Source organism: Rhopilema esculentum, chromosome 11 (genome assembly GCF_057945365.1).
Source record: "Rhopilema esculentum isolate cy_ngs chromosome 11, ASM5794536v1, whole genome shotgun sequence".
Taxonomy (NCBI): domain Eukaryota; kingdom Metazoa; phylum Cnidaria; class Scyphozoa; order Rhizostomeae; family Rhizostomatidae; genus Rhopilema; species Rhopilema esculentum.
The window spans coordinates 12600144-12624040 of record NC_142825.1 but is presented as its reverse complement, the minus strand read 5'-3'; the positions used below and the strand labels follow the sequence as shown (position 1 = coordinate 12624040).

Genomic DNA, 23897 nt, shown 5'->3' with positions numbered 1-23897 from the left:
ATTTCAAAATAATCACCCACAAAACCTAATCAGCTAATGTTACAATGAAAAAAGGAAAAAATAACTATATGCAGCAAATCATTACTAAAAGCCAATTATATTTGGCTTGGAAACGAAGCAGAAGGTTTAATTCATGGGACTGTAAGCTACATATGTTATTTGTCGTTACCATGATCTCTTGTCTCATATAAAGCTATCGAGAATGATTATAGAAGACATTCATTAGTTACTGATTATTCGAAAAACCCCCTTAGTTTCGGTGAGTATCAGAGCAAGTGTCTTTTTTCTCAATGACTTTACCTTCATTATAAGTAAGATATATTACAACTGGCTTTAGTTGCTATTGTCTTGATAAACTCAGGCAGCATTTCAAAAGTGGGGAAAAGCACATGTAGGCAAAAAGGCGCACTTCCGTGAGCTTCGAATAGGTAGTTAACCTCTGTTTCTGAAAGGCGAGGAGGGGATCTGATCCAGTTCTACTATCTACGAATATTTACATAAACTCCTGCTATTAACTTCTAGCTCTGGCGATGAGTTATGAAATTGCCTCAAATAAAGATGAAGCAGAGTAGTCTGAGCCTCTTATCTAATTATAGTTCAGATTTTTTTATGGACTTTTAAAGTTCTTATCATACAATTCGTTGCTCTACGCATTTTAAAACTAACCTCAAGTATCCTTTTTTAGAAAAATAGAATATTTTCTGTTCCCTTATGCTTGATATACAGTAGAAATAAATTTCAAGAAAGCAGAATCTGGGGAGCAATCAACGTTTCGCGTGCGGTTTTGTTTACTTGAACTTCCGTCAAGACAATGTAACTAAAATAGGCGTAAAAAAGTGCAACATAATGAAAGGCGTTTCCCTTGCCAAATTGCACAAAAGCATGCCCTACCCCTCATTATCATTACGATTCCAGCTGCCGAATTTGAGTTTTTATAGACGAACCCTAAATCAAAATGGAATTAGCATCATTACATATAATGGAGAACAGCGAAGAAGAGATGAGAGCCACTTGGTCGTATCTGCTTGGACTGCTATTGCCTGTGAGTCTTATTAGAAGCTTCAAAAGAATGGGAGGTTCGTATAGCCGCTGCTGTTATTCTTATAAAGGTACTGAGGCAAAAGTATAGTAATCTTAATCTAATCAGTAAATATATAATACTGCAGGAAATATGCTTTTTTAAAGTAGGATTGTTGATTGTAATCATAAAGGAAGACAAAGATATTAAAGTAGATGTGCCAGATGTGTCAAAGGTATTCTTTTAACTTAAACCCACTTGAATTTTGTATCTGATGTTCACGTCATGTAATGCCTTTGATGATTTGAATTACGCCAGCCGATGTCATTCGCATGTAATATACCCTGAAACATTTGACTCATTTTCCAGAACAGTATCAACGCAATTTGTGTTTAAAAATAGCCCTAACCTTTCAGGTTGAGCAATACACAGACAAAGAGGAGACGTTTTATAGTTTCTTAGCATCTAAGACTCCTTAAAAATAAAGAGTCTGTTGCAAAAAGTAGTTTCACTAAAAGAAATTTAATTTAGTTACATAGTACCAAGATAAAATCTTGATAGTGCATATTTACAAAACCAGTGGCGAACAAAGCTTGAACAAAATATTACTACCCAAAAGGCTCTTTCTAACACCCAATAAAGAAAACGTATCATGATAACTATTTAGTACAATGCATCAGGCTATTCTAGAGCATATTGTGTCAGTCTGATTCACAATGCACAACAATTTTCGCTTTACTTTTATCTAATATAGTCCTCGATTGTACAGTGCCCTTCATAAAGTTGCCGGAATTGATTCTTAAAATGCATAGTTCAGTAAAAATTTGCTTTCATTGCAATAATATCATTGCTAGCAGTATGAGAATTATTAGATTTTCTTTATCTCATGATAGCACTGTATCTTAAAATTTGCTTAAATTTTGCTAGCATTGCCTGTTTCACATGTGGATTTGCAAAAGGAGCGGAATGAGAAAAGCCATCACACAGACAAATTTCAATCAAAGGGCCTAGTCATACGAAGAGGGCATCCCTTCTACATTGACCTGCATCTAACCGCTGATCATAAGGAGCATGAACATGACTTCCAAGTTGTTCTCAAAACTGGCAGAAAACCCCGACAGAGTGATCGCTCAAAAGTCCTTATTCGCAAGACAGAAGATTTGGACAAAGGAAATTGGGGCATGGTTATCGTTGGTACTACAACGAAACGGTTGCAGCTGAAAATAAGCAGTCCGGCAGATACGATAGCAGGGAAATATAAATTATCAATTGAAGCAGCAGGGAGAACTATTTATGACAAGGATGAGCATTTATTTGTCTTATTCAATCCATGGGCTGAAGGTAAGTGGAGGATTTGTTACAATAAAAATTTATAGCGTTTATAGGGGTGCTTTACAAAGCTATGTCTACAGTAGATTGAATTGCAGGTCCAGATACAGGTGCTTCGTATCCAGCAACAAAGAAGGTAAATAGTTTTTAAGCTCACACCCTGGGCAAGCCATCATTACATATGACGATTCTGAGAAAAATTAGCGTTTTAATTAAAAATTAATTTGTGATTTGATGAACGACGGAGTCATTAAAAAAAGAAATTTCCGTTCAACTGTGCAACGCCAAAACGCCATTCCTCAGCAACAGTAATTAGAGGTCAGTTTCTAACCTCGTTTGGAAAATGAGTTCCAAGCCCGCAACGACAATTTGCTGTTCCAGTAACCAAGAAGCCCTATTTTCAATGTTCCAAGCTTGGTTAAAGAAGTTATAAGGGGCTGTCTAAAAGGTAGTGTGGTGGGATGGAGGAAAAAATTCTTTGACATAGGACGATTAAAAATAGAGAAGCAATGTCTGTGCTTAAAAGACTGTTGCTGCAACGAAAAGGCGACGGCAGTAACTAGAATGAGCAGAGAAACAGAAAAGTTTGATAGGAAGAAATGAAAAGTATGAAAGTAGGAGAAAACCTGCGGTAGTGCGAACTTTGGTGATTTGGTCACGTAAAAAGACGAGAAGCTGACTATTTCGCTGATTTGCAAAAAAGCAGAAACTGTTCACATGATCTCCTCTGTGTGGAGCAGCTGTAAATCATGTTTACCTGTGTAAAATGCGTTTAACATGTGGATGAACAAATTTATTAACTTGCTCACTAAATTGGCCATTAGGGCATCGAAACAACAATCAAGAAACTGAGAGAATATTTAAAAGTCCTTTCAATAGAATTCATCACCTTCATCACCCCTGATCTTTTCTTTCTGAGCATTTGATTCTCTGGCACTAAATTATGATTAAAATACTTCAAATTGAATATATTCAATGATCATAAAGTGTGCCTTCTCCTACCACAGTAACTTTGAACATTGTGCCCTTAATTATATTTTTAGAATGCATAGCCATATATGTATATGCATCAAAGCCACTAGGATAGGTGAAATATCTCATTTCAGTAACCCAGAAAATAATGCTTCCCTCAGCAAAATTTCAAGTAGAACATAGACATACCCCAACGTCAGTTGCTGAAAGTTCTGATAAATTGTATTAATTTCGGCTGTAAATCTCGGACCACAGTCCACAGCTTGCTTGATAACGGCTCTAGGCCATCTTACATACGCATTCAATATTAACAATTTTAAAAAAGTTTTTAAAGTAGGAAGATACACAATAGCCTGCGTGCAAACTTTACTTTCCGCTGGGAAGGAGAACCAGGGCGGACGGACGGCTCTCCTTCGCAACGGAAAGGAAAGTCTGCACACAGGCTAGATACACAAAGGCAGAAATAAAAACAACTGAAGAATTACTTGAAGAATTATACATTACTTGAATTAATTGCAGATGACGAGGTGTACATGCCACAAGAGTCCTGGTTAGAAGAGTATATTCTGAACGACCACGGAATCCTGTATCAAGGCTCTGCAGACAGTATCAGTGCAACGAGATGGTACTTTGGGCAGGTACAAGAAATATTAAAAGCGTATACTAGAGATTCTGATAATCGTAAAAAGGCAATTACATTGTCATATCGCTATCATTGAGAAAAATAAAACACTAAAAATACACTATTGAGTCATTGAATATCTGTAAAGTCAGGGCCAGAAGGCCTTGCAGGCTCGATTTTAATTTATTTCATTGACCACTATATTAATGAATGCCTTTTTGCTACTTTATCAAGCTGTGAAACTTTATAGAATTAAGATAAAATGTTTCCTTCCAAATCAGTTCGATGAAATATCTCTGGAAGCCGCATTTGATATACTAGAATCTACAAGCATTAGAGGACGAGACACTGCAAGGGAAGTAGCCAGGAGGGTTTCAGCTATGGTAAGCTTCTTTTTTAATTGTACAATATTACTCAAGAAATAACAGACCATTAACATAGCCTGTTAAATGCGATAAAAACAGCTTGGTACAGGTGGTGACAAGGATAGACTACAACGGCTACAAAAATAACAATTACGTTGATACTGGATAATAATTTTGCTAATTTTTAACCTTTGCTCATCGTGTAACGTAACTAGGCAGCGGTAAACTTCATTTAGAAAGTACGTTTGCAACAGATTGCTTGGATCCTCCCTACCAGATTCGAATAGCATCAGTTCTCGGCTTTTATGTTTTTTATAATTTCTTGATATCACGTTTTTCTGAGAAAAGTAGCAATATGCTAGCTAAAGTTGGTTTATTATCAAATATAAATCGTTTCAGTGTTTTGTATGGGGATGCAGCCGGCAGCAAGCAATTATATCTATTGTGAAATTAGTTTAGCTAAATCCTACACTTTCAACTCAACTCTACAATTAACCTTACATAATTGCTGCGAACAAGGCTGAAATTGAGTGGAAAAAGATAGATAGAAATTAGATCTATTGAGAATTAGATCTATCTTTGAAATCTTTAAGGTAAATGCAAATGACGAAGGAGGCATTGTGATGGGTAACTGGGGCAGAGATTTCGCTGGCGGTGTTGAGCCATGGTCATGGACGGGAAGCACAGAGATTTTGGAGCAATATATGAGAACAAAGACGCCGGTTAAGTACGGCCAGTGTTGGGTATTCTGTGGTGTGACTACGACAAGTGCGTCCTTTTGAATCATTAAAGTTTTTATTGAGGCAGGGTATATAGTTATAACTAAGATCTTTTTAGGTAAAGCATTACTAAAAATTTAATAAGCATTTTGCTAGGATCAAGCTTGATATTTCTGAAAGCTCAGCCTAAACATCGCTAGCAACGTTCTTCAATAATTTACGCGCAGCGATTCAAAAAGATAGCGTTGTCAGCTCAATGAACAAATACCTTTTTGCATCGGCATAAAATCTTTTTCAAAAGTGGCGTTTCATTTGCAGAGTTATCGCTGGCGTGTAGATGGGAGGTTGAAAACGTTAATAAACGACTGAGTTTTCGTGTAGATCTCCGTATCTTCCGTAAAAGAAAATTTTATGATTTTACCACGTTGTTGACAAAAGCCACTCTTTTTCAGTCATGCGAGCCCTTGGCGTGCCTACGAGACCTATAAGCAACTTCAATTCAGCACACGACTCTGACTCCAACTGCACATACGATCGATTCTATGACGAAAATGGAGAATTTCTTCCAAAGATGTCTGGGGATTCAGCATGGTACGTTTTTTCTTGTTGTAGATGTGCATGAATTATGCATTTGTTATGCACTATTCAAGTCAAGCGTGTTGCAAAGGTGCACGTGTTATTGGTAGACTCTCTATCTCTAGACACTGAGTTGAATTAATCAAAACATCATGCAGATTTGCAGGGAGAAGGGCTACATTAAAATACACGCAAAGAAACATGCAAAGAATCGAATTGAAAAGCAAAAACTGCAGGAAAGGGGGCCAAGAGGGCTGTAGCGAAGAGGTGATGGTTGGATTCTTGGTAAAAATCTCAGAATGTAGAATAACAAATAATATATTAGAATCATTTTGCGTTTGTGAAGTAGAAATAAGTCGGTGACACATTTATACTTGCATAAAACTCAAATTATGACACACACAAGTAACAAAAGGGCGAACAAAATTATTTCTGGCCTCTTCTGTCCCACAATGTGTATATGTGTCAGATCAATAAAATCTAAGAATTATAATAAAACTTATTGCAACACTGACATCAATAAACATTAAGAGAAAACAGTGTTATTTCACTCATGCATGACAAGGGAAGTCTTGGTAACGCTGCCAACAAGGATGCGATCTCGGGACTCGGCTATTTAGTGAAACGATTCGAGAAAAACGGAAAATTAACTTAAAAATAAAATGTGATAAATGTTTTACTCGATTGAAGTTGCTTCCTGAATATCATTGTTTACAACCGTTTAACGCAAAAAACTCAGTTTAATCTTTGTTTGAATTTCATCAGGAACTTCCATTGCTGGAATGATTGTTGGATGGCTAGGCCAGATATTGCTCCTGGTTATGGCGGATGGCAAGCTGTGGATGCCACTCCACAGGAAAGAAGTAAAGGTATTTGGAATGTTTTTAGAAGACTACTACAATCGATACCTGAAAAAATTGTGTGTTAAGAAACTACAGGGTGTATGCACCAAAACCTGTTGTAGCACAAGGAAGCGCATTTAGGACAATAATATCAGTAGAAACAATAGTAAGAGCTGGATATTTCAAATTTAATCTCATGTAAAAAGGCATTTTTTCGATTTTGAGAACCAAGATTCTTGCTGACATTCCTTCTGTTTTGATTTGAAGGGACTGTTAGTTTATCTTTTGGGAAATTTCCACCCACTTTGCCTATTAGTCTTGAGATATGTCTCTCTCAAAGGTTGATTCAATATGTTTGATACACTACCACAACTCCTTTTTTATGTGTATCTAAATGGGCCAAATGCCACATTTTGCCAATCCAAACAAGATAAAAAAGAATTCATATCAACCTTATTCCTCTAGGGCTTTTCCAACTTGGACCTGCGCCACTGAAAGCAGTGAAAGAAGGCAATGTCGATATCAAGTTTGACGCGCGGTTTGTGTTTGCCGAAGTTAACGCAGACACCGTTTACTGGAAGCGCGACACAGCCGGTGGATCTTTCAAACCATTTGAGGTAGACAAAAAATCAATAGGTGAGAAAATGATCAAAGTCCTAACATTTATTGCTGTTAAATCAGGAAAATTGTTTTTGTTTCTCTTCAACATTATCGCATGATTCATATCACTTTAATAAAGCGGTTATCCTGATTTGATCTTAATATACTGACGGAGAAAATCGAAAAGTTGAATCACATTTGAGCAAAGATACCACTGTCTGGCTATTCACAAAACTGTTTTGTAATATGAAATTTAATATCGGTTGCTAAATGAACCATTTCCTTTAATTATAAGTGTAAAGTCTCTTATAGAATTCGGATTTTTTTATCCCACCTAAACCTAAACCAAACATAAGTTTTTTATTCAAAAGTGCAATTTGAAGGACTTCTTTCGGATAATCTTTGACGTGATCTTTACGTCATGCTTTTAAGAAAAATTCTCTCATTCAATATTTAAATTACTAACGGTAAAGTTAGTGTTTTAACCTCTGATTATACTAAATACCCAATACTTCTAATATTGATGATAAAATGACAAAACAAGTCCCTAGAGACCAAAACTACCCTGGGTACCAGAGCCTCAGTGATCGAGAACGGTGGAAGGCTGTTAGAGAGAAGAGGAGGATAAAGACCTCCTTACAAAACCAGCATGGTATTTCTGATCGTTGGAGGGGGGAAGTTGTGAACATAACTTTGCATTCTTACAGATGACTCGTGCATTTATTGTGAATCAAATCCTTTAAAAATTTTAAAGCTGCATTTTGTGAATAAGAAAGTTTGTAAAATAGTATGATGCTCAAAAATTTTAAGTGAGCATAAATAAAATCAACTATCTGATATTTCACGCCAAGTTAAAAAATTTATTAGAAAAAACTCTGATAAATTTGGCGAGCACATGTCAAAAGGGTTCCTTTAAGTAAATTTTTCGAAATTCTTTTGAATGAAAATATCAACTAAAAATGTTATCTTAATGAACTATCAAGGAAACTATAACTTCAATTTCGAGCCTGTCGAAAAATTACAAAAAAGCTATAAAAGCAATTTACCTCTAACGTTATCTATTCAATGCTAACTACGCGAATTTGCAACAAGAAATTTAAAAAAAAACTGCTTTCTTTCAGGACAATTCATATCAACTAAAGGCGTTGGAAGGTATAACTGGAATCGGGTTGATATTACTGATGACTATAAATATGCCGAGGGAACTTCGCTCGAGGATGTTGCTGTAAGACGTGCTTTGCGCATGAGCAATAATCCAACGATTCGGCCTAATAGCAAAGATGTATTGTTCACCCTGCGCCTTTCCAGCTATGTTTACGTGGGTCATGACGTCAGCATGACAATAGAGATGCGCAACACTGGAATGAAAAACCTGAAGATTCAGGCAACTGTGAGTGGCAACGTTGTGATGTACAATGGAGTGTCATTAAACAGTTTCAAATCGCAAAAAACTGACGTCCAACTAGGTCCCTACGCATGTGAGTAAATGCTTTTTCTTCTTATACCTTGCAATGTCGTCTCTTTATCAACTTGTATTTACCATCACCAATTAAAGCATTCATCAGTTAAATATTAACGAAATTCACCCTCACTTCTCTTCATTTGCTTCTGTTCAAAAAGTCTGCTCAAAATGTTTTTCACTTTAAGTAGCGCCCGACAAAAAGCTCCTTGTATGCAACATATTCTCTCTTTTTTACATAAAATGTTGAATTAAGAAACGTTTGAAATTAGGCTTATTTTGCTTTCAAAATATTTGCAACTCTTAGCAAACCAAAATTTATCATACTCGGAGGTGGGCCTAGTTAGTACCGAGGTCAGTTATAGTAAGTGACTGTGGAAATGCATCTTTTCGTTAAAAAGCTTGGAAGCAATTTCGGTAACGGTCAAAGATTTGGGGTTCTTTCTGCAAACTAATGTTAACTATTGATAACAAAATAAATGTTACAATACGTTATCAAACAGTACGTACTAACACTTATTGTTACTGCAGTATTACGTATGCTACATTGCTGCAAAACTAAACATATTAATGTTGTAATCTTAGAGTGAATGTGATGTAAACATCAATATTGAGGAAAGTCCATTATTGAGAAGTGTAATAATTTCATTATAATCGATGACGATAAAAACTGAGGTAATTCAATGTAGACATATGCTACCATGCATGCTCATTTCTCTTGAAATGTTGTCAAAGGTTAGGTCAATTTAATTCTTAAAGAAGATTCTTACAAATTTTTGATATAGGAACAACAGGAAGAATTTTTCAATTCTAAAAAGCAAGAAATTGGTTACATTACTTCTGTTTTCCTCAGCACTGATGCCATTATAAAGGCTTAAAATACTGTAGATATAACTAGAAAGGAGCCTTTATCTGACATCTGCAATTTGAAACGATTCAGTTAATTTTTCAAAGTTGAGGATTTTTTAAAATTTTTATGAGACTACATAATCAAGAGCTAAAAATTTACGCATAACTTTAAATGACGTCATCATTTCATGGATATAACATTCTCTAAAATGATCTATCATTATCAACCTTTGCAGCTACTCGTCATTCGGTAGTGATCGAGGCTCAGGAGTATCTGAATGAAATACAAAGTAACCCAAGACTCAGCATACATGTAATGTGTTTGGTAGCTGAAACTGGACAAGCCTTTGCAAAGGAGGAGATTGTAACTATATGGAGGCCTGATCTTACCTTTGAAGCACTCCCAAGTAGATGGAAGCTTGGAAAGCAAGTCATGTTTTACGTGCGAGTCAGAAATCCACTCAACGTCCAGCTTACGGACTGTGTGCTTCGTGTTAATGGAAACCTAATGAAAGGACACCTTGTTTTGCCACAAAAGTAAGTATTTTCACTAATGAATGCCGCCTTCTGATAAACCCCGCCCTCTATTAAGTGCCGTATCTTTGACATTCGTTGATTTTATATAATGTAAACTTCATAAAATCTTTATTACATGTTCAAATTTGAAAAAAACATTGCATAAAGTCTGTTTTTATCCTTTATCGTTATTTTGTTGTCATTTTTCATTTGAAACACTTTTTATTTTGTACTAAACGCCCCCTCTAATAAACGCCACCCTCTATTAGAGAAAATATGATTGAAAATATAGAGAGAATTAAAAAATCTTGTTCTATCATTTCTCAAAAAAATCGTTTCACAGCATGTGAATACTATCACCAGACTATGCTTTGATGATTGAAAAATCAAATAGGAGCATTTAAATAAGAACGCTTTCACGACTTTATATTTTACAAAATCAAAAGGCTAAAAAATGCAATTGTCACGAAATTTCCAATTCAGATGGGAGTGGATGGGAAAGTCTCTTTTCACTCTTCGAATCTCCAATCCAATTATCGATGACAGGTAAAACGTGATATTACAATCTCATAATCATAATCATAATCATTTGTTGTTTCAGAAACGTTCAGCCAAATGGAAGCTTGCAGATGTCAGTAGTACTGATCCCAGAGGTAATGCAAGCACTCAATTGATTTGATTTGCTTACATTGATTAATCATTCAAGCATCGATCTCTAGTTATTTCAAATGTGGTAAATGTTTATTGCATTCTCATCTGCATTCCCATAATACTCCGTGGATTTCATAAATTGATATGTACACTACATTTCCCAATAATCCATAAACTCTTGTGTGCTTTAATGGTCTTTTAACAAATTTTTTCCATATTTCTTTTCCCTTACCTTTTTCCTTTTCCTTTCTTCATCCCCTTTTTTAGTACTTCGAATTTGTCTTCTCCTTCATTTTATTAGTGTTCTTCCCATTCTTTCTTCATCCTTTTCGTTGCTTTTCTCTTTTTTGTCTTCTTCCCCTTCCTTTGTTTCTACTTAATCATCTTCCCATTCTCTTCTTCGCCTCACATTCTTCTTTCTCTTTTGCTTTTCCTTCTTTCTCTTCCTCTTATAGTTTTTCTTTTGGCCTCTTTCTGAAAATATTTTCTTCGCTATCGTCGTAATTCTACATCATTTTTATCCTGTCATCCATTACTTTTACAACTTATAACTAGATTCTACTTTGCATTGCTTTTTATAATTAACTGTGTGCAATTTTCGGTACTGTCTTTTCAATCTACCTTCGACATAATAGCGGTTACAATCTTCTTGTCGGTCGTCCTAGCTTCCAGAGTTCAGAAAATGCCTAGGCAATCCTCTGGATGTAACTTTGTTCGATTGGCCTTCTTCAAAATTGACCTGGTATCTTTTAAATAAAGTCTCCAACAAATTGAATTTAAGTAGAAGTATCTATGCTTTAGTCTTAACACTTTGTCAGAAGTTAAGAAAATTTTCAAGCACTGCTGTAAATTTTCTCAACTTTTTATAATCTTGTCAAGTTTTCTTGCCTTCCCCAAAACTATTGCATCGTTGGGTAGCCATTCTCCGGTTCACAGTCATGAAAACATAACGTTTTCTAAGACAGCTAACTTCTTCGTCTTTTCTATCCATTTAAAGACAAAAGTGTCAGCACACAATACATCCTCGTTTTCAATTGCTAATAGCTACTGAGTCACTTCTTTTCTTTCTTGTTCTCGCTTATTTTTCCCTTTTCCATACTTTTTTGCCTTCTTCTATCATTTTTATCCACATGTTCATCTTCTTCTTTCTCCCCTTTCAGTGGCGTATCCAAGGGGGGAATAGGGGAGGGGGTGTAGTATACTGTATGCTGTAAAATATGATCCTCAAGATTTGCCCAAAAATGATGTAAAACTTATTGGGGGGGGGGGGGGGGTTGTAGTATACTGTATGCTTGTGTCAATAACAATTGTAAAATGCTTTGCTATTTATCGTAGCTAACATGAATCAAATAATGGATGGAAATATTGAAAAAGGGTGTTTCCCCGCATTTGCAAGTGTTTGAAGGGCGTGGTCCAAAAAAAATTTCTGGGGGCTGCACCCCAGACCCCCCAACTACTGCAGCCCTGGGTACCCCACTGTCCCCTTTATCTTCTTCTTTCTCCTACACTTTGTCTATTTCTTTTCTCTCTTCATCTAATCTTCTTCCTCTTCCACTTTGTTTCCTCCATAAGTGATTTTAACGTACATAACCTCCATCAATTTTTTTTTCTGTGTCTATAACCTTTGGCGCTAGAAACAACATTTTTTTGGGGATATAGGGTGTAATGTTGGATTTTCCTCTAGAAATGGGTAATTTTTCAGAGCAAACCTTCAAGGATTTTTCGCAGGAAATTTAGCTAAAGTCATACAGCGAATGGAGTTAGATATGAATCCAACAGGTTCATCCTCTGAATCAAACGAACCTCAAACCTTTATATTTACTTTACCTTACCATTGATTGTATCGTTATAGTTCGAAGGCGAGAGAGACATCAACGTGGCATTTTCATCGAAGCAGATTGGTGGGTTCAGTGGTCATGCCTTTATACGTATCTTCAAATCAAACGCATATTATTAAAGTGGCTGGATGCAAACGATAAAAATTCAACTGAACAATACATACATCGTATTTATGTAGATTGCCATGGAAGTATTTATACAAAAGAAGTTCCTATTTATTTTCAGTTTTGTTTTTTATTTCGTAATAAAATTTTTCTGTGCTACAAATGGAGACTATCTTGCCAAATCATTTTAAGCGATGTGATATAAAATTTCATCTTAATGAACTTCATTTTCGAGAAAATTTCGTCCCACATTGATTCCTTTTATGAATAGTAAGGCAATCCTGTGGCCACGGTATGATTGCAACTGGGAAAACAAAACGCTTCAAGCCGACCGAACACCTATTCAGCAGAACGTTATTTCGAGATTTCTAAGGATTCTTATATTCTTAAAAAGGATTTGTTTGGTAACTACCTCAACAACCAAAAGGTGCCTTATAGTTTCTGCAGGAGAAGATTTCGACCACAGGTCGCTAGTCTGCCACTCTTTATTCAACCCTTAACTCGGCAATTATCAATATACTTCGATAATGAGATCAAAACTCTTTTGAAAATCAAAATAAGATGTTAGCATGAAAAGTTGAAAAATGGCAAAACAAATACCGTAAGTTATCAAGGCTATTTTTAAAGAATTTATTCTCCCCCAAGAACTTTGCCCTTTAACTCATTTGCCGCAAAAGAGACAATTCCAAAGTTGTGGCCAAGCGAAAAAAAACGAAAAATCGCGTAAAAAAGTCCATCTATTCTACTTTTTAAATTTTGCAAGGTATCAAAAAATACAACTTCAAATATTTTCTAAAAACAACAAACGAACGAGAAATCGAACTGTTCTAGGCCAACAATATGAACAACTCTCTTCACAAACACACCGATCATAAAAAATCACATGATATGTTGGAATCATTTCGACAATTTGTTGTCACAAGGCATCATTGCATTAAGGTTCACTATCCTATTATTTTTGAATCATTGGTCTTCACAAATAGGACAAAATATTTAATTTGTTGATCTTTCTACCTAGATGTTTTTCTAAATAACTAAGTTTGAAACTTCTTTGAATTGCCTCAGAACCTCGTGATATTCTGCCCATGCCTAAATTATGTCGAAAAATATCTTACAATTCGTCTTAAGAAATTGGAAAAATTTGCTAAATTTGTACCAATACAACAATATGGGTACAGCATTTGCTTGACGGCCCACAAATTTTGCATCATCTGCACATGCACACTTAAAATCGACGACGTAATATCCCATCGCGTAAAGCATTCTGTGGTAGGAACATCGATGGCACTTATGGGTATAAGCCAATCTCGAATTAAACGAGGAAGAAGATTCAGAAAAAAAAGATTTCTTGGTAATGAAAGACCTAGTTTGTACAATAAGGCTTTGATGTAAATTTATTTCATTAAATGCTGTAAAGCATTGGGAGAATGGAATTCATTCTGCGAGCCTTCAGTTGAAATGCTCATATGCACAACAAGCAATTTTTATATTAGTTCAGATGAATAGGTAAAAAATAGCCCTAATGGGTACCTTACTTTGCTAGAACGACAATATCTGTTGAAAAGACCATCCGAAAATGGAGGCTCAATCCCACCACTCTTTTTCTTCTGGATCAAATTGGCTTCGTCTATTTAGAATATCTGTAGGTTCTTCATTAGATTTCTCCATATCCGTATATCCGACGTCATCCTCATAATATTCGTCCAAATCAGCATCATATTTGTCTTCTTCGAAAGGGACTATAACAAAATCTTGATCGTCGGAAATCTTGTACAAACGACAAACGGCATCTCTGAAAATAATAAGAATTCATTTGATAACATTTGAAGCTTTAGGGACGGGGGGGAGGGGGGCTCAATACATCTTAAAATGCGCCAGCCCCTAAGGTTAAGAATTATTTTTATACAATCAGCGTTCAATTTTGATGTAATCTTAGAGATTTGTTTTTCACAGGCCGTTATAAAAATGCTTGTATTACTTTCACTAGACAAAAAATAACTCGATGCTTTTCCTTTACTTTTGCTTAGATTTTTCTTCATTATAATCAGAATCTCTAGATCTTCAATAGTCAGCATTTGATAATTTCAAACTATACTGGACTCCATATCAAATATCTTGCAAGAATATAATAATCTTCATAATCCTGGTTGGTTGAGTATTTTCAAAATTTTCCGTTAATCTTAGTAAGATTAAGAAACATATAAAACTTAGATTACCATTTCGCGTTGTATCACTGGAAAATTTAATAGGGCGGTAATTAAATACTAAACATGAAGTTTAACTGTGACAACTTTTTATAATTTGATTCTTGAATCTTAGTAGTGCTGCGCATCAATACTTTTATCAACGACTCTTGGAACTGGTTGTTAAAAATAGCTTAGTGTTAGGATGGCTCACTGCTTAGACGAAAAATTCAAGAGTCTACGGTTTCGGGTCACTGACACGACGAAACTTCAACTTAGAGTGGAGTGAATGCTTGTTAGAACTTAGAACCGTCCTGCTCTATACACCAAAAAGCGTGTATAGCTCTACCTTTATAGCCTCGAGCGATTTATGACAGACCGGTAAGCAGTAATTTCATTCTTTTTATCTTCATTTAATTATAGCTAAAAGTTCGTCTGCCTACTTTAGATAAATTAATCACTCAAACACTGCACTGCTATAAATGTGGTTCTTAGGTACTGTAAAATATTTTATTTATCGAAATGGTTGAGAAATAAAATGATGTAAAGATGAGGTCATTTATCGGTTAGCAATTGTGAAATCTGATTTGCTGAAAATAAACTCGAGAACATTCGTCAAAATATGCCCACACAATACAGGGCCTTTTTGGAGTTTATGGGCTTGCTAGGAGGCCGATTTGGACAGAAAAAGGAAAACAATTACCTTACAGCTGCTGGGTTCTTGCAAATAGTTTTTATGCTTGGTGACTCTTGCAGATATTTAACTGGTATCGATCGGAATAGCATGTCTGGGTCACTATCGCCATTGTGGTTGACAACATCGGCGTTGCTTTCAATGTAAAAATAATGGTTCACCAGGTACCGGATCTCATTTGATAGTCTTTCTTCGACCGACTTCGGAGGCTCGTAGGGATATATTATCTCTGTTATCTTTAAATTAAAAACAAATGCAATTAGTTCTCTAAGTTATGTCTAACATACGCAAAGTGAAAAATTTCAATAAAAAAGATGCATATCAATTTCTTGTAAAACCAATGAACGCGTGCTCAAAAAATAATAAAAAACGATTGCATTTTAAAAACTAATGAGATTTATATAAAAATCGATATGACTCACCAGTTCAAATCGTCCAAGATCAGCATTCTCGAGTAGAGAGACTGAAAATATAATGAAGACAAACTCAAATCCAACTGGAAAACGGGAAGAAAACAATAAATAGACTGCGAGAAGATAGCATACAATATTGTTTTATTCAACAAAGCAGGTTAAAGTTCTGGTAGCTCAGAGGACGGTTAACATTCACAGACTCAGGACACCTTGAGAATTAAAGGTTAGAAAGTTTTCTATGGCAAATACATATCTAATACTTGAACCATGTATACATAATGTATATCAAGTGAAAAAGCTTCATCATTTCTCCCATAATTTACATAAAGCTAAAAAGCGTGGCAGGTTTCTCATTTAATTCTAATCTGCAACCTTTTCTATTATGAAGTCAAGTTTCGCAATACTTTATTTCCTTATTTCCGTCTCGTAGCGATGGATTTAAGATGTACCTAGCTGCAGCCCTATCTCCGATCCTACTCTAACCAAACCTTACCCTAACCCTACCATCACCATACACCAACATTACCCTGAACCTATCATGACCCTACCGAAACTCTACCCTGATCATACCCTATGCAAACTTGACCCTACCCTAAGTCTACTCCAACCCCACCCTAACCCTACTATGATCCTCCTTACCCTACCCTGACCATACCCTAACCCTACCTAACCCAAAAAAGAGATTTATTGGCTCTTTGTCCCGTTTTTCGTTGCTAAATTTGAGTGGACAAAGCAATTATCGGTACATTTTTTAACGTTCATAAAGGAAGAAACAAATTAGTTTGCTCTCTTGACTTATGAAATATAAGGAAAAATAATGTAATTTATAAACGTACAAAATCTGCCTAGCTTTGATTACCGCTTCGAAACTGTTTACATTAGCAAAGAAAAGCTCTGACTTACCATTAACTTCATGATGAGTATTTCTTGTGAAAAGAGCCATCTGCGAACAGCCACCCAAGTGTTGCGTTTCCTCCGGGCCGTTTCCAATGAACGACAACGACATCGAATATCCATATTGTCCAGCACACATTTCACACCTTGCAAAACAGATGCAATGGATCATCATATTTTCTTGAAAAGATGTCGCCCTTGAATAGCGACCGCAAAAATATCATTTCGATAAAGTGATTTCAAATGTCTCCGCTTGGAAAACCGAATATCTTCATTAAAAATCTTCAGTTTTGCAGTTTTGGTGCAAAACAGTAAGGAATAATTTTTTTGACACCGGTGACTCTAAAAATACGAAACATCAATGGAAAATATTTGTAAGTAATTAATTCGTTCATTCATATTTTTATCCTCCGGTTTTTTAGTGTTTTTTGCTTATTAACTTAAAGTATTTCATTGCAGTCTGTTGCAGCGAAAATCTTTTCATTGTTTCCATATACCGAAGAAATATTCAAAGAGCTTCCCTGATTTTTTTTAACCTTTTCGTTTTCTAAGGTAACGTGCCCCCTCTGTGGCTCTCTTTCCAGAATTTTGTAAATAATTTGACAGATAAGAGAACTTCAATTTTTATAAGGAAAAAGACCCTTCCCTACAGTCAACGAGATTAGTGAATGTGTCGTCAATATAAAATGTTATCTAAAGACATGTCCACCTTCGAAGTCTATCCTCGGCTCAGGTTAGCTGCTCCTATTAAAGATGTGATTAATTATGAATCTTCCTTGGATTGTTTTTCTCAGGTAGGCGACGTCTACAGCGTGCTTAATCCAGCCGAGGTGCATTTCATGTAGCCAGAAATGAATCTTTCTATAGAGGATGATTAAAACGGGGACACTGACGCCTATTTTGCATTCACAATAAGGCAGAGGATTTAGGTATCAAATTTATCTCTTATTTATTTCGTTAGAACAAAAACGAGCTAGCTGCGGCAGAGCTTTTTCTAATCTAAACATGATTATGCGTTTTATACACGAAGTTCTTTGGCGTTTCCTTTGTTTATGCGGGGTACAGCCTACCTCTTCCGGTAAATTGCAAGGGTTAAAAAATCTTTCGGATCCATTAATCCTTCAGTAAAATTTAACATTTGGTTCATTTTGCATACCAGTGGCTCTTTAAAACAAGATAAAAATCAAATTGTATGTAAACAAACTTCAACTGACCAGGCATTAAATTCTTTTCTTGTCCACTCAAATTTGTGATCAGGGTGTCGAAATCCAACCAGTCCAGGAAACAGAATATTAAAATCTGCATTAGGAGTTGTGACAACAAGAGTTTTAGGACGTAGAATGCCAAAAACTGCAGCTGGAAAGGCGTCAAGCTCTTCTTTTGTGAGATGCTCGATTCTATTGAGAAAATTGAGAAAACAGGGTATTTATCTTTTGTCGCCGTTATGGTATTTAGTCATTCTTAAAATACCCTCAAATTTTCTAGCCTGAGACCAGGCTGGGGTCTCTTTTTAATTATTCTTTTTCATCCGAGCCTTTTCCCACCGACTCTGATCTCAGGCTATCAAAGTTCACTGAATACCCTTTTTGGACGCTTGGACATTACATCAAGCTGACACCCGTACGCTTCTATTCTCGGCTGGAGGGGCCAGCTTGTCTGGTGTTGGTTCGCCAAAAACCTAGCGCGGGCTAAATTTCGCCTCATATCAGCGGCATACGTTTTGCATACGAAAGTTTATTCTTTTCCCGCAAATCTGAAAGCCTTGAACTTATTGAGATGAGAAATCTTCAAGTTTTTTATCGTTCCCTAGGAAAAATTTCTTAGCAATGGCCGACTTCGAAGCAACGTTTTTTGAAGAGCTACAGAAAGATCGCCATCGGTTTAATTTACTCGCTAAGGGAAAGTCGTTCTGGGACCCAGGGTAAGGAAACGTAAAGTTTCGGGGAAGTTTCTTATTTTTGGGCTTTTGCAGGCAAAAACGGCTCTTTGATATACGGGACTCATTGAAATCGAATGCAAATCGTTGACAATTTACAGCATAATCCCCGCGGGTAGTGCGAAAAGTTATAGACCGATTATACGAACAAGTTTGTTGTTCCATTTCTTCTACGAGCAAGTAGAAGCGCAAGAAAAACCGTTCTCGATAGCATGTCAGGAAACTATGTACCCAAAAAGCCTATCAATTTCAGCTTTCGAAATCGACATGCGGAAAACGTATGTACTAACGCAATTGGCATATGTAAGATGAATAAGCGTACGCTGAAAAATTTACAGTTGTAAGTCACTTAAATAAGTTGCAAATAAGTTCAGAACTATAAACCAGGCTTGCAGCAGTAATTGAAGACATTTATTATATATCAACGAAAATTTCTAACAGAAATCTTTTTAAAAGAAATATACCGTAAAAGCTCTATTAAGCCCCCATCTCTATTAAGCCCCTCTTTCTATTAAGCCCCCTCCCTATCAAGCCCCCTATTTAGCCTTTAATATCAAACATAGAAAACATGCCCATTTAGTGGGTCTCTTGACGGGTGTGATGATGATAAGATCGTGTGCATTAAATACGGCCTATGTAAACACTTACTTGCACGACTTTAGTAATCAGTCGAAATTTGTTCTGAAGATGTTGATGAAGATGAGGAACTTATAATCGATTAATTAAACTTTTGAAGCTGCTAGCAAAGATTTTTAAGAACATTTGTAACCAATTTCATAACAAAATTAGCCAAGGGCATTTTAGAACATTTTTTGCTTCAAATTTTTAAAAAGCCCTCTCTCCCTAATAAGCCCCCTCTCTTTCAAGCCCCCTTTAGAACTGTAAAAACAGATACGCCCCAGGGGGCTTAATAGAGCTTTTACAGTAAACACGTTTTACTTTTGAGGATCTTAATGAAACTAGATTTCATCATATTGCATAAAATGAATTGAATTCAAGAAATGCTATGGGGAACTTACACCTCAATGCAAGAAATAAAATCAAAATCTGTAAACAATGGATCGGGTTTTGCAACTGAGCCTGGAAAGATAAAAATAAAGACAAAACTGGGATATATCGCAATGTAAAAATATCTGCAAGGTTATGCTGCTTAGAGTTCTAAATTAATGATGTTGAAAATTGAATGGGTTATGGCCACATGTGCACATACACATTCCCTATCAAATAACTGTAATCTCTTCTCTGTTAATGACTTTATTCTTCTAAATGTGCACACAAAGGATTGACCAAGGAAACATGTCTTCAAGTTAATGCAAGAAAAAGATGTTTCAAAACTAAGGTTAAGAGTGCAAGCACACAATATCAAGGGGCAGGGAGGGGGTGGGGTGATAACCTTGTCTATCAAGAAGTGTGCACTGCCTACAAAATGACAATTTTTTTAAACATTGAATGTCAAGTGGTGCCAACATTATGAGTTATACATGATTTTTTATTCGCTTAATGATTAAACTCCATAATTAAACAATCTTTTCACTGAACTGTGCATCAAACTGAACTGAGAAATGACATTAGGCATAGATTGTGCTGCTTACCTAACGTTTTGTGGTAACAAAATGTTCACCAACGAACGACCACATTGAAATTGTTATGCAAATTACAACTAAAAACTGCCTCACCATAAACGTTCGAAAAAAATACTAATTTACAATTATCAAGGAACAAAATTAGGTGAATAAGGTGAAAAAGTTTCTGAGACGTAATTGGTTCAAGGATTAGCTCAAAGTATACAACAACTTACAGCTTTTCATCTGTACAGGATACTACATGTTTTGTGGTAACAAGACTGCATTGCATAAACTGCCACCTGTTTAGAAGCCAGGAAGCATTTTTTGTAACCTTTTTTATATAAAATGGACTCCAGTTTTCATAACTCTAATAATTGCTCAAAAATTGTGACTCTAAGCAGAATTTGCCTGCAATGCCTATAACCTTAATGTAACTTAATGATTGTCTTTTTTAAACACAGACTAATTTTGATGAAAAAGCTTTCTACATTCCATAAATTCAATTAATTTCAAAACCAAGTTCAGCTTTTGCAACTTTAATCTACATAGTTTGAATCAAAATTTTGGCAAATTATGAATGTTAATTGCTCGCCTAGGAGAGCATAATTGTTTTGTAAAAAACATTGACAAATCTGTGGTTTTGTCAATTTTGATTTGTCTACTGCCTGTCATACTATAATTCACAGGCTGAAATATTTTGCAGAACAGCCGCTGAGTGTAGTTTTCAGCATGAGTTAGATTAGGAAGTATTTGCTCATGTTATCAACCAACTTAAAAACAACCTCATAAAAATGTTTATAACAATTTTCATAATACAACAATCATAAAAATGTTCCTGAAAATTAAAGCTCTGAAAAAAGTTTGAATAGAATATTTACCAATTTTTTTTGCGTTATGAACAATGAATACATTTGTTTATATAAATATAGCACAACTTCACTTAATTTACCTTGATAAAGTGCCATTTTCAATGGTTGTCCTCTTTTGATGAGGTACTCTGCCATCAGTGGCTTGATTCTAAACTTGTTTTCCTCAAGAACATCCTTACCAATATCAAGACCATATATCACCTCCAACATCTGACAGTGGATTTTCATCTTTGTCAAGAGTTTTCCTTCAGAACACCCAATGTCTAACACCTTTAAAAATAATATTAAAAAAAGTAGAAGGGTGCAGGTTGGAAAAACAAACAATTTTAAATTTAATCAATTAAATTAAAAAAATACCAACTTTTAATTAAAAAATAGGATTTACGAATATGATTGATGTAAGCTTGGACATATAGAAATGAATTTAAGAGCTACAGAGTCAAGTGCCCAGATAAATAACATACCAAACTGGAGCCACACGGACAATTGCTTTTCATAATTTGATTCTTTCCATAAATACACCATTAAGAAACGGGAAATTTCTGCATTTAATGGTGTTTGAAATATTGAGCATGTAGTTTTAATTATGATGTTAACTTTGTAAACAACTTTTGGCGGTACAAAATTTGAAAATGGCTTTAAAAACGCCAAAATTCTACAACATAACTTGAGCTTTTATGTTTGTCTTTCAAAACCATTTTCAGATGTTATCGTCACTTTAGACCTCGAGGCCCAGATGTTGAAAGCTAGCAAGATCAAGCCATCAATCAAGAATCTTTAGCAGAATCAAAAATCTATTTATTAAAATGACAGAAGTTATACAAACCTTTTTACAATTTGAAGTGTTGATTAACTTTATAACGGAGTTGTACCTTTGTTGGTATACTGGAGGTGAGAAGATTGGTCCTTGCAAGTAATCTTCTTCATTTTGCATCTTTGATTGGTTGATCGACATTCCTTGGTCGATTATCCAATGTTTTTATGGCTATCCTGTTTGTTTCATTTTCTGTTAAAATTCTTTTTGGATTGCTTTAGCTCTTGTCTTAGGTTGTTCATGTCCCGCATGCACATGTCCCTCGATAACAGAAAGGTAGCAAAGATAAGGAAATTCTTGGAAAGGTCTCCTTTTGAAATAGAGGCCACACGAGTCAAATATGATCTTTCAGACAGACCAGGGCAAGGAAGTGTGGACATTTTACCTGTTTCATCCTGGCAATGTGACAGAATAAAATCAGGCTTTTTAACAAATCCTATACTAAAGCTTTTTTCAACTTTTTTGCTTTTTTCAAACTGACAATTCTGGGGAAATTCCCGGCACGTTGAAGTGTTCCTTGTTTTCATTCATTACATTGATCTACATCGCTTCAGCATGTATTCCTTTGGAGCCCGTCGAGTAGTTTTGTTACCGTGTCCTTTCCTATTTTTACACACTTTTAGGGTATAGTTGTTGAAAAACCAATGTTCAAGGAAAAATAGCATTTAGAACCCCAAATCTAATAATTGCCAAAATGGAACATCAAGACCCGGCAAATACTATCTTGTTAAAAAGTGTAAGGCAGATGCTATTGACAATGTCTACCCAGATGTTCGTCTAGTCTACCCAGACTCTTTGCAGGGATCTTATCAGGGATGTCATCCTAAAAAGTTAGGGAGAGGGGCTGTGATGTAGGCAACTTCTAGAAGCCACACCCAAGACCACACCCACGATCACATCCTATATACTTCCATTTATGCCAAAGATTCGATGTTGTGTTATGAAATCGTTTAAATTATTCATCGAATCAAAAAGATTGATACAGGGTTAATTCCCATTGCCAAGTATTCGCCACCCCTTTGAATTTTAACAAGGAAGGCTGAGCCTCCTTTAGCCCCTCCCCCCTCCCTTTACGACACAACTGGATTGTATGCATTTATTGTTAGGATATATTCATGAATCTAGACGCAACAGAATGTGACCCAAATTTCCTCGAAGCGGGTTTGTAATTTTTAAAAAGTTAATTCATCTCAAATTGTAAAATGAAAGTGTTGCTAATATCTTGACGTTTTTGTTGATTTTATAGTGCAGAATTGTTTCCATTGGTTTCGCAAAAGTGGCTTGAATTTCAATGAGCATGATGTTTATAACGTTATTACCCATTCATCAAACCTCCGCTCGCCTAGTGTATTTACTGCTCCAACTACAGGCTGGAAACTTTAAGATTTTAGGCCTAGAATTGTAGTACAGAAAATTTCGGAAAGATTGATACTGTTTCCCTATGCTAAGATATAAATTTCTTTTACATTCATTGCTGAGTGAAAGAGTGGGTGGGGCCGGTGGATATGTGTAGGACAATCTGCTGTTTTCCAGAAGTTTAAACTTTTCCAGCTAGAACCATTGTTTTTATAAAAAATCAAAGGAAAGCTTAAATTTTCGAAAATTCTCTTTAATAAGAAGAGGCATTTCCGTCTGGGGGCAAAATCAGCGAAGGTGTAGAACGGGCCTAGGCATCCCGAGAGGTAGTGTGTAGGGCAGGAAATAGGCAATATTAAAGTTTCTAGGCGCATCATAATCATGCTCCATAGTTCTATTTGGTTTGATTATGACATGAAGATTGGACAGCTTTTAAGTGCATTGAACCAGAAATTGAAAGCTGTTTGAATGAGGCAGGAATTAAGGAACAAAACTTTATGGATAGCCTTTGTTGTCTTCCTGAGCAAGACTTTTCTAGCAAAACATGATCTTTTTTTGGAAAAAACAACTAAACTTTGAGGTTCTCCTTGGAGTTTGTTAACCTATAGGTCTCGGATGCCAGACTTGCTTCAACTCGGTGATGGAGGGGCAACTGCCTCTAGTTGCCCCCCTCCCTAAAATCCGCCGCAGACATTTTTCTTCATTTGACTGT

General features: G+C 35.8%; 2 protein-coding genes across 6 annotated transcripts; one reads left to right on the top strand and one right to left on the bottom strand.

The window, feature by feature from the left end:
- The first annotated feature begins 955 nt into the window (after positions 1-955).
- On the top strand, positions 956-12581 carry LOC135693532 (protein-glutamine gamma-glutamyltransferase E). The gene is made up of 12 exons (XM_065212054.2): positions 956-1076; positions 1946-2359; positions 3839-3957; positions 4223-4324; positions 4900-5074; positions 5478-5616; positions 6367-6470; positions 6909-7079; positions 8165-8521; positions 9588-9888; positions 10469-10520; positions 12371-12581. Exons 1-12 carry the CDS (start codon positions 956-958, stop codon positions 12473-12475), a joined length of 2160 nt encoding a protein of 719 aa, XP_065068126.2. The 3' UTR covers positions 12476-12581.
- On the bottom strand, positions 8514-22120 carry LOC135693534 (small RNA 2'-O-methyltransferase). Of its 5 annotated transcripts, none has more exons than XM_065212059.2 (9): positions 21842-22120; positions 21096-21285; positions 19601-19661; positions 17860-18042; positions 16655-16791; positions 15761-15801; positions 15348-15574; positions 13997-14253; positions 8514-8664 (listed from the first exon to the last, which is right to left on the bottom strand). In XM_065212059.2, the coding sequence occupies exons 1-8, from the start codon at positions 21968-21970 to the stop codon at positions 14046-14048; spliced, it is 1176 nt and encodes a 391-aa protein (XP_065068131.2). In that variant the 5' UTR covers positions 21971-22120; the 3' UTR covers positions 8514-8664; positions 13997-14045. The 5 variants fall into 5 exon arrangements, with proteins under 5 accessions (XP_065068131.2, XP_065068130.2, XP_065068129.2 ...); XM_065212058.2 differs by lacking the exon at positions 8514-8664 and adding an exon at positions 11794-12450; XM_065212057.2 differs by lacking the exon at positions 8514-8664 and having other exon boundaries at positions 13181-14253.
- Positions 22121-23897: the final 1777 nt, after the last annotated feature.